We start from the raw sequence: 11,645 nt of genomic DNA on the forward strand, positions 1-11,645 counted from the left end.
CATGTGCGACTCCCTGGGTACATGGCATGCAGACACTGGAGTCACCGGGCATTAGGACAGAGCTGAAGACAGGTAAGATCAGCCAGTTTTCCCTGGGGGAGCCTTGAGTTTCATAAGCAATGACTGATAGTGAAGAGAAGTGATGCTATGGTGATACAGTCTACTGTTAAAAGGAAACTGGCAAATATTCTTCATGCCACCCATGCCACAAAGTCAATGAGGGTAAGGAAAGGGCACTAGTCCTGGGGCGAGTTCCAAGATGGGAAGCTGAAGAACTTGATCTATCAACCACACTGCCAGAGGCAGGCTCCCTCACAACCCATGCCAGCACATCTCAGTGAAGTCCTCCATAAATTAGGCTCTGCCACACTCATGCAGAGCTTTTGCTTTCAAAGCACAGAAGAGAAAAAGAGCAAAAGTCAAACAGCAAGAAGCTGGCATATTTCAGCATTCTTAGGGTTTAGCTCATCCTTCACTTGGAGGAGGCTGAAATCCAGCCTATGCAAGCCCAGAGTACAGAATAGCTGAAGACTACAGGCAATACGAGCAACATATGGGAGGAAGAAATGCATCTCTAACAAAAGAGGAAATGCATTCTGGGGGTCCTATAGAGGACATTTGGATCAGGATGTGGAACAAAGCCTGGGCTAACCTTGACGGTCACAGAGGATTCAAAGCCCAAGCATCTGATTCAAGGCTATCTCAAGAGGATAGTTAGCATAATTCAGTGCCAGTGGTCACAGTCCTATAAATAAGTCATGAACCATACAGCAAAGCATCTGAAAACTTCCACAAAAGAAAACGTTCATCTCTGCACAGCCTTCACAACTCTTGATAGCTGTGCAATAACCAGTCATACCGTTTACATGGAAAAAGCCCCATCAGCTCCCTGTCCCCTGCTTTGGTATGGTATTAACCATCTTACCAGGCACAGTCTCAGGGCTTGATTCAGAGCTGCCAATCCAAGTGCTTGTAGGCTGAAAAGACCACGTATAACCCATTGCCAAGTTGTGTGACCAACCACAGAGATCTTCAGGGCGATCAAAGTTGCAGTTGAAGTTCACAGGGAGGTGGAAATCTTATAAAAAGAAATAGAAGCAAAATAAAGTTGGATTAAAAAATGACCTACCCATGAAGGGTTGCTATTAAAAATCAACCCAAAACTAAAATAGTTGGCAAGCCATAAATACTGAATAAAGTATGAAATCTCACTCATGCTGATGCTTTTAACCTATCTCACATTTCGTCAGCTCCAGGGATCAGCCTTAAATTCTGCATCATCAAAATGCTCACATCACATCCTGCGGCTAATCCACCAAACTAAGCAAATATAAAAGCGAGTACCAAATGCTTCCAGACTCTAATCAGCACCTTCTCTTCATCCCCTAGAGCAGTCAAATATTAAATGCCTTCTTAAATGTCAGGGAAGAACACTTCCTGAGTGCCCTGTGCTCATCAGTTCCTGCTCTGGCTCCAAAAGGAGAATCTCAAGTGCTCCAGAAACCCAGCTCCGGAGTGACAGATCTAGCCACTTGCACCAGACGGGAGCTGTCTGTCAACGTGGTGAGCTGTCACTCACCGCTTCCTACCTTCTCGTGGAAATGCTACCAGGGGAAACATGGGGCCACTATGAGCTCAAGCTTTTGGATTCTGAGTGAAAGGAGCCAGCCTCTATTTCTAGCTCCGCTATGGACTCACCACATGGTCTTTGGGCGAGTCATTTAACTTTTCATCTATGAAACAGGAGCAGAGCTAATTCCACTGTGTCAACAGCTTTGAAAGCTCTGGAGAGCCTTCCTGCAGAGACAGGTCTGTGGGCAGGAGGGCACTTGCCAGGGGCTGCATGTAGTAGTGAGGCAGCTGCTGACCCCTTCAGTTGGGGAAGCAGCCATAAGGCACGGAGGCTGCAGAAATGGTCTGAGACCATTCCAAGCACTCAGCGGACATGCACGTCAGACACCAATTATAGGCCGGGTTTTTCCTAAGCAAAGAGGAAGTTTTAAATCACAGTACCCACAAAGTGAGCGACAGCCAGAAGGAGGTGAGTGACTCAAGTGATAGGCATCAGAGGACCTTTGCTGTGAGGGGCAGAGGGCTTTCTTTACATGCTCCCACTCCGAAATAAAACAATGCAGATCATGGATGCTTTTATTCGAATCTAATCTCATACCCTGGAGAGCAGCATTGTTTCTGTTTGGCTGTCATAAATCTGATTGTTCAGAGAAACACACTTATTGTTTATGGAGTATGAGAATTAAAATTGTTGCTAAATCTGAGGGAAGCTGACGGGGAGGCTGGTTCCACACTCCACAGCATACTCTGCTCACTCTCTTGCCCTGGACTGCACCCAGGAATTGTGTTGTTGCAGAGATTATTACTGGCCTAAATTTCCTCTCGGCAGTTTCCCAAGTGCCTCAATGGTAGCAGGGTTGCACAGGCTTACCACCGAGGCAAAGCAATGAGAATCAGGCCCTTTGAGCTACTTTGCAACTTGCATTTCCAAAACTGAACTACAGCAGAATCCCAATGGGAGGTGTGAAAAAGTCAATTAATGTTCTTTTTAAATTTTATTTATTTTAAAACCCATTAATTTTTTCTCTGTGACTGGAAGCTGAAGTGATGGAAGTCCTAGGAGCTATCTCAAAGGACAGTTTTTCCTTGTGAGATTTCTCATTGAAGTCCTTGTGTAAATGCCCCAGCCCCAGTGCTGAGGCCCAGGCTCTGCTGTTGTGCCCCTGAGCATGCATCTCCTGCACACTGCGCTGTACAGCTAACCCTGCACAGCTCCCCCAAGCCCTCTCCCCTTAATCTGGACATTTCACAAGCTTTAGATGCTCACATCCCCCTTGCAAGGAGCAGAAGAATATGACGTCTGCTTTTACAGGTAGGGATCTGAGGCAGAGAAGATTAGTCTGCCCCAGCACTGGCTCTTAACAAGCACAGCATGTAGTCTAAACTAACATTCAGCCTCTTCTATAGTCAGAAGAGGCAAGCAAGCACCACAGATACCAAATCATTCCCTGTACATCTGACAGCCATCTAAGACTGGGAGGACGAACTCCTGCCTGGAGTTAGTGTTCTCTCTCTGCTGCTTGCACAAGGAGCCCAGAACCCTCCTAAATTTTAAGCAGCTAATATTAAGGAAGATGATCCTTAACAGATAGGTGTTCAGGACATCAGCTTTCTCTACATGTTGTAATTTACTCCCAAAGCTGTGACCTCTACAAAACGAGCCCTGCATACCAGGCAGTCCGAATCTCTCCCCTGAATCACCTTCTGAATTTATGACACCCAGCCAAGGGGTTCTGGAATGGAGGGGGCTCTAAACAGGGCACTAAATGAGTTTGTTCAGGTCACATATGGAAGCTGGGAGAGCAGCTCTTCAAGTCTTGTACCCTAGGGACTGAATTAGCTGCTATCTCTTGCTCTTGCATCCTTCCTTGATATAACTTATCAGATTTTGGCAGGTTTTGTTTGTTTTTTTTTTTTATCTTGGCCTATCACTAATAATATTACTTTAAGCTTTCCAGGAATCAGCCCCATGTATAGGAGCTAATGGGAAGTTAAAAGTATTTGCTTAGCTCTTAACCCATCATTTATTGAGATAAAGATGTGCCACTCTGATACATACCCTCCTCTTCTCCACAGCTATCACCACACTCTGTTACCTCTTCATCAGTTGGATATGGGGTGGTGGTCTCTTCACTCTTCATAGTGGGCATCAGTGTCTCTGCAGTGGGCTTTACATCTGAAAAGAATTGGAGTAGAGATGCTATTTGCAATAGACAGTACAAAAAGCTCACGCAGGAGGAAACAAAGCAAAAAATCTTTTTCTCATGTTCTTATAAAGGCAGGAAGAGATAGAACAAGAATACCATGAAATTTCCACGTGCTACAAATATCAGCATGGTTTGAACTTCAGGTGAACTGGCTATTTCCATATGAGAGTTCCTTTGATTTAGAGTTCCCATTGGACAGCTCTCCTCTAGACATACATGCTACTTTTTCTCTTAATTTTTTAATCTACACTGGTGTGGGCAATCCGCTTAGTTGTCATTACTGGATAAGAGAGATCACAGGCAGAATGTCTTTTTCTTTCATAAAGGCATATGCGTTAAAAAAACACACACAGCATTCCCACCAATTGTGTCAATTTATAAAATAAGTCACTTAAACCCACAAATGACGTAACGGCAAATGGACCCAGAGGATCCCCTAGCGTGCTCTGGCTTGCTGCAGAAAGCATCTGGTTTCACGCTCCAGGCTCCTGACTACACCTTCAAAGGGTCTCTGTCCAACTTCTCTCTTTCCAACATGGCCCATGTGAAACAACCTCCAAGGAGGTGTCAGGGGAAATTTAAGCAAGAAAGGGAAGCATATTAAGATCAACAGTAAATGACATTAGGTTCCAGTGGTCTCTCCTTTCATGGGTACATTAACTGGAGTACAGCAGGCTTGATTCTTTCCACTTTTAAAAAGAGGCTGCTTTGCTCAGTTATGTATGATTGTGTTTCTTTGTCAGCACCCTTCAGGATATCATTTAATAAAGCCAGAAGCAGGAGGAAATGGCTAAATACACTGAATGTTTTCCATAGGCTCCTTTCTGCCCTTTTATTTTCCTGTTATTAAACATGTTGCACATAAACTCTCAGGGTGTTTTTACTTCTTTTTTTTTCCCCAGTGGCTGTCTCTTGTTCAGGATAAAATACCAAATAACCTCAAAGTCTTTTAATTTGTAAGTTCAAATTTGTTACAACCCCATAAAACTCCAAATGCAACCAAGAAGCAAATTGCAAGCAGCCAGGCACAGAAAAATGTCGTAAAAGAGAAAAGGAAAAAAAAAGGCAGCAGGTGAAGGCAACACATCAAAAGCTGCAAGTTATTTAGAGCTGGTACATTTTTTTAGGTTGTTGTTCTTGTATATTGAGATTTATAGCTGAAATGTGACAATGTGGAAGGACCTTGAAAGCCAAGTCCCATACGGGACACAGGTGCTGAGCGGATGTAAATCAACAGTATTGCATCGCCCTGGACAAGCCGCAGAAATATATCTTGAAAAATCAGTTACCATGGCAGAGCTGCAACACGATGGTTACAAGAGATAATGAAAATAGCAGGGAGGACAACGTGACATGTGAAATGGAAAGTGAAAAAGAAAGGTCTTGCTTGCTTACTTTCTCTCTTCCTGACCCAGCAAGTGTCTGTGCAACTGGTGGTAACTGCTGATCAAAATGCAAAGTCACTGAGCAATTGAAACCAGATGTCTGGAACTTCAAAGGAGAGAAAACCAGCTGCAAGTGAACGTTCATCAATCTCCACTCTTCAGAGGAAAAATTTTGGCAGGTCTTTGAAAGAAGCCAATTGCTGACTGCCTGCTTCCCAATCTTTGAGTTACTAGCCAACTAGTTTGTGAGCCCAGTTGCTGTTAAGTTACCTGTTTGGCTCAGTAATTAAGATGCTAGTTCCTGATAAGAAACAGAAACAGCTGGGCAGGGTACACATGGGCTTAGGCCCTCACTTGAAAATATTTTCCATCAGCTTGTTTTAATCCATCTCTTAATCTTGTTCCCAAGCAAGTGCAATTGCCTGGGTTTTCACAGCCAGCTCTGTAACATGCCTGGGTCCTCCCAGCAGAGGAGGGCTGCATCTTGGCGTTGTCAAGGACTGCTGCATGTAGTCAGCCTGGATTTAGCATGCAGATAATGCCATGGGCTATCTCTGCTCCCCGGGTTGCACCAGGCATATAAATGCTTTTTATAACATGGTGAATCCACAAGATTACAAGCCCTGCTCTGATTACAAAGCTGAATGCCTGTAGATCAATAAAGCTACGAATATTTATGACTTGGCAGTTTAGTTTTAAACATTACAATGTGCAAATGATTAGACAGCCACACTGGGAAATGACCATAAAGCACCCTGCCTGGAAAAAACATGGGCTGTTGCTGCTGATATTGAAACTGAGTGTGGACATAGCTGTAAAAGAAAATTTGGACCAAAAATAGCACAAGAAGTTGAGGATGCCAAACCCCTCTTACTCGTTAATTTGGAGGAGTGCAATGGAGGGGCTGACATGTACATGGTCGGAGGTCTTGTGCGACTGCCTTCCTTTGCAGCAGTGATGCAGCACTGTGATGCACCAGCCAGCAATGGTCTACACAGATCTGGCAGCTGGAGACTCCTGGGAGCTGCAGGAAGCAGTGATGTGGGATCTGCCCAACCACTTCTGCACGGAGCTTCAGCTCCCGCTGCTTGCATGAAACCCACGGCACCTGCTTCTCCTACAACATCCCAAAGATGTTGTAAGACTTAAATTAAGATCTAATCTTGACTTAAAGTTTAGATCATTCACAATAGATTCCCAGTCCAGGGGGAGATTTGCCACTGACTTCAAAGGTGACAAATGATCATTATAAATTGTGTGTGCATGTGTTGTGTTATTTGCTGTTAAGTGTTTGTGATGTACCTCACAGCACATCACAGGAGGAAAGGGTAGTAAAGACTCCACAAAAGGGCAGAAAAAAGCTCTGTGTCTTTTAAGCTTCCTAGAATGGGAATTCTTACAAGAAAATGCCTTCTACAGATGTGTTTATAAAATGGAAATCATACCTCTTTATCACTGACATCTGGACACCAGATTCAGATTTAAGCAGATTATTTAAAAATAAAATAGATTATAAAAAGGGACAAGCCAGCCCCTGGCACTGAACAGCTAGCATCAGACCCAATGAGCTGTTGGGTGCATTTTTCGCTTTTGGGCATGAAACTATGGAGCAATCAATCACCACTGAGCCTCAGAGGCACAACTGGGACCTACTGATCCCAGTGAGTGTGTTAGACAGTTTTCACCTCTGTATGAAAAACAATGGTGGCTGCAAGGCATACCACTTGTGAAAAATAGGTGGGCAAAAGTGAACAAACTTCCCTGGTCCTAGGGATGTTGTAGAGACATCACAGAGTTAAATCCCCAACCTTGTCTGCAAAAGGATTTCCACATGGGGTTCAACAAGAGAGGGACAGTTGTTTTCACGGCAAAGTCTTAATGTGGCAGCTCAAGATAACTGTATTGGTCACTGCACCACCCTTCTGCACCTCTGCTTTTCTTACCCATTTGAATTAAAAAGCCCAAATGTTGCCTAACACAGAGACTTGGAAAGCCTGCACAACATCCAGATAAAAGATGTGAAAGGAGGGAGAAGGGAGTTGGGGACAAATCCTGCATGCTCTATGTGAAAGCTTGGATTGGGGGCCAAAAATTGCTGCTGCATCCTGCATCAAGGCCAGTGCCTTTTAAGGTGGAAGTAAAAGGATGGGGTCAGGCCACACCACAGGTCCTGCCTTCATGACTGCAGTCTCCCTGCCATGGCATGGCCCTGAAGTGAGAGAGCAGGGAGAGAAATAACCCTTCACTTGCACCTTGCTGGTTTAGTGCCTGCTGCAGCCCCGACTGAGTCAGTGGGCAGAGGCACAGAGGCTCCTACCTGTCCAGTCACAGCCCAGCACCTCCAGGCGCATTCCTATTCCTGCCGGGGACCACCTCTCTGGGTGCACTCGGATGTACTGGGCAGGAACAGGGTCAAACCTCCGGACTTCAGGGATATCATAGTGGATGTTGCCTTCAAAAAGCTAGAGAGAGAGAGAGAGAGAAGGCAAGTGATGAGTGCATCCCACATGCTCTTTGCCAGACTTGATAATTTCAGTCTGGCAGGACACAGCCACAGTTTGAAATAGTTTAGCTGTCCGACTCTGGGCCATTGAGTCCAGCTGAGCAGAAATTGGGCTGTTCCTTCTCAGTTTCAAGAGGACCAGACAGGCTGTTTCTAAGAAACTTGCACAATCTCTCTTGTCCTCTGCTTTATATCCAAGGGTTAGATTCTGATCCAAGCCATGCAGGGGAAGCCTGGGGAACATCCACTAACTTCACATATAAATAAGATCAGATTTGTCCTTTGGCAAATAAAGAAGCTACTGCATGTTCTAGGATAGTGTAAACGCCCAGTTTTCCTCACAGTCCAAGTACTGCTGCTTTTCAGCTTATGTGCACGAACTCAAGTCTGTGGGGAATAAACAGAGGGCTATAGATAGCATCAGGCCTTTCAAGACTCATTTGTAGGACCAGGAAAAATTAAAACTTACTCAAATTTTCAGAAGCAGATGAGTTTGCATAAAAACAGAACAGGCAGTAGCACAGAATTCATTTATTCCTCAAGCCCCCTGTCACTCCCATACTGCTAAGTAGAAAAATTATGAGGAACTCCAGCGATATGGGAAAAACACAGGGAATTTCAGGGTCACACCAGTGTGGCAAAAGGGACTTCAGATACAGCAAATTTCCCAACAGGAAGTTGTGATTCATCTTCCTCTTCCAGATGTGCAAGCCACAACAGCAGCACCTTTCCCCTTAAAATACACAATTAGTTTCTTTCAAACATAATCGAACACACCATCTTGTAGGTGTGTCCACCAGGAAGGCGATGTCCACATCCCTAGGCCTGGTCCACAGTAAGAAATGAAGGGAAATTGCCATCCCTGGGGCAAGGTGGAACCTACAGCCTCTAGTACAGCTTAGGAGCAGGACCAGGGGACACAACCTGGAATTTTATGGTAACAACCCAAACTCCCAAGGTCTCTATGGGGAGAGACAGCTAATTTCCCAAGACCTCATCAGGCAGACTGAAGATAGTAAGAAACATATCTCTTTTTGCAGCTGCTCCAGGCAGTGCCTACCTTGGGTTGCATTGTTTTGGGGTCCTGGATGAAGTCCCAGTCTTTTCCATTCATGCTGTAGGCCACCTTAAACTTCTTCACGAAGGAGCGGGACTCCGTGGTGGTCATACTGTCCCCTCCTCGAGCCCCCTGGATAATGACGCCTTTGATATTCTTCGGGATGCCAAGGTCCACCTGCAGCCACTCCTCCCCAGGCTGGGCCTGGGGGACACGGGGAAACCAACCCGAGCGGCTGCTCACCAGGCGGGCCATGCTGGGAGACCAGTCATATCCTCTGATGGAAGAGGCCGAGATCTGCGAGTCAGGGATGAGGCCAGAAAGCATGCCCAGCAAGTTGGAGCAGGGTGAATCTGCAGGGAAGGAAAGTGTATGAACAGCCGGGGCAGCTGAAGGGAGCGCTCCTGGTTTTCCCTGCAGGTTTAAGCTCTGGGCACTAAACCAGCACCAGCACTGGGTGCTTCCCCCTTGCCTCCGGGGCCTGGGTGACTGTGCCCCCAAGCACATCCCTTGGTATGGGTCCCTCCATGCTGCTCACAGTGTCACAATTCCCACCCCACGCAGCCATGACAGCTGCGGAGGACAGCACCTCAGGATAGGCTGTTGGAGGGACAGAAAGGATGGCTGAGGCCGAGGGGAGGAGGGGACCCTCACCAGTGATGCGGCAGCCATACAGCTCCAGCCTCAGGGCGATGCCATTGTGCCAGCTCTGGGGACGGATGCGCACGAAGCGTGTGAGCACCGGGCTGTGGATCTTGTTGAGAACCACCTCCGTGGCATCCTCGTTGGCCTGAAATGTCTGCAGGGGAGAGGGGGCACAAATAAGGTTACATCCTCTCTAGGCATAAAGAAATAACCAGATCAGCGGTCGAAATAATCTCAGCAGGGGAAACTGAGGAGATGCTTTCTGGGCAGGGTCAGCCTCCGGTCAGGTCAAGGACCCAGGGGAACGCAGGGAGAGCTGAGCTGCTGGCAGGACAGCATGGTGGACAGGCTCACCCATCAAGCAGGAGACCCAGGAGCTTGCCGCCCTGCTGCCTCTCATGGCACCCCAAGGCACCTCCAGCTATCAGGCCACAGCTGCTCTGAGCTCACCCCCAAACCTAGAGCTGCTGCAAAAGGCCAGATGTCCCGAAACACTGCATGAGATCTTGCCTCCCCTCCGCAGGTAAAAGGGCTGACATCCTGATATGTCCTTGCACTGAGCTCCACAGGGAAACATCATGTGCAAGCAGCGGCATGAGCAGCGAGGATGCTGCCTCTGCCTGGGGCAACAAGGCACCATCCCGGCCAGCCCCTCGTCCCTGCCTCTCCAGTGCACGTGCAGCCCACCACACAGAGACAGCTGTTTGGGAGAGTTTATGATCCAACATGATATGAAAAGGCCGCTGCCTTACCAGATGGCCATAATCAATAACTACCAGATGGATGTTAGATCCACCCCTCCTTCCCATTATTTTAATAGGCCAGACAAGGACTGGATACTTTTGTTTCTGTTTCAGGCTGCTGAGCCACAGCAGAGAAGAAGGGGGGGGAAAGAGGAAACACTCAACCTAAGGGTAATTCTCAATCCTTTCTCTGCCCCCAGCACAAAGCACTAAAGCTCACAGACCGAGGCTGCAGGCACTGCCTGCTTTCCCTCCAAGCTCGCAGGATCTCAGGACAGGGCTAGAGCATCCTCTGATCTGAGCCAGGAGCCGCATCCACATGGAGATAGTGGCTGGGCTCCTCTGCAGGCTCCTACCCTGCATATGCCACGCTAAGCACAGGAGCTCCCACGAAGTTTATCTCAGAGCGAAGCAGGAGAGTATAATCTCTGACACCGATCTTCCGTCAGAGGCAAGAGCCAAACAATTCAATTGCAGATCCCTGTGATCTGGGACAGAAAACGGGGTGAGGCTGTATCCGGGCCTCTCACCTCGAACAGGGGTTAAGCAGCATTTAGTAAGCCTCTCACAGCTCTAGGCCTGCAGACGGCACATGTTACTGCTCTTCTGCCAGGATCCAGCAGGCCAGGGCGAGTAGAGGCTGTTTGCAGAGAGGGACAGCAGCTGTGGGCAGCACCACAACCAGCTCTGGGCTGCCCCTGTGCACCATGTGCAGCCCAGGACAGCGGCACTCCTGCCAGGGCAGGGAGCGGCCCCCCCCCACAGGGCCCTGGTTGCAAGTCTGGCTGGTAATTGGGATTTGGGGTTGATGTGAACTTGAGCAGAAATGCTAATCTGGAGAATATATATCATGCTGCTACCGTTTAGCAACACAGCATGGTTTATGTGTTTTTAATATCCTATTTTATCCTGTCTGACCCCACTTCCCATTCTTTTCCTTGCTCAGCAGACACCAAATACCCTTTTTTCCAGCAGGAGGTCTATAAGAAGAGTGGTGACTGTGAAACACTCTCCAGGCATGCGTCTGTGTGTGTGTGCCTTGTAAACCTGTAGGAACACACACACACACAGGCTGAAAGAATACATTTCCACAGTACAGCAAAGCCTCCAGCTTTATGTCAGCACAGAAGCCGACACCAACATCTTACCTCTGAACCTCACACCGGAGGACAGGAAATGTTTATCTGAGCCAGTGCAACTCTTTCAGCATGAGGAGCCACATGTCAGGTCAGCCCAAAGGTCCATTTGTCTCAGGGGGCTGCTCCTGATGGTGGCCCCAGCAGATCCCCAGAGGCAGCAAGCCTGGGGGAGTCTTCTCCTGGCAACCTCTCTTCGCTTCCCACAATCCGCAGTTTGAAGACTCCATGAGCCAAAGGTTGCATATGGACCAGCATGTTTAACAGTCACTGACGAGGTTTGCTGCTCTTTTTGGTTTAACATATTTCCAGTTTTGTTCTTTTTTAGCTCACTTCGCACATACAAGCATCAGGGGCCAGAATCCAAATTTACACGAGCATAACTTGTTGCTGACTT

The 11,645-nt window shown here is 47.3% G+C and overlaps 1 protein-coding gene across 1 annotated transcript; it reads right to left on the reverse strand.

Moving 5' to 3' along the window:
• Window positions 1-925: 925 nt before the first annotated feature.
• Window positions 926-9,523, reverse strand: LOC104168170 (neuropilin-2-like; the record flags this gene model as incomplete). Its single annotated transcript, XM_009708658.1, has 5 exons — window positions 926-1,078; window positions 3,632-3,748; window positions 7,482-7,626; window positions 8,728-9,077; window positions 9,379-9,523. Coding segments are annotated over 5 exons (910 nt in total), but the record flags the coding sequence as incomplete, so codon positions are not given.
• Between the last annotated feature and the right edge of the window lie 2,122 nt (window positions 9,524-11,645).

This window comes from Cariama cristata, unplaced genomic scaffold, assembly GCF_000690535.1.
Source record: "Cariama cristata isolate BGI_N322 unplaced genomic scaffold, ASM69053v1 scaffold41659, whole genome shotgun sequence".
NCBI classification, from domain to species: domain Eukaryota; kingdom Metazoa; phylum Chordata; class Aves; order Cariamiformes; family Cariamidae; genus Cariama; species Cariama cristata.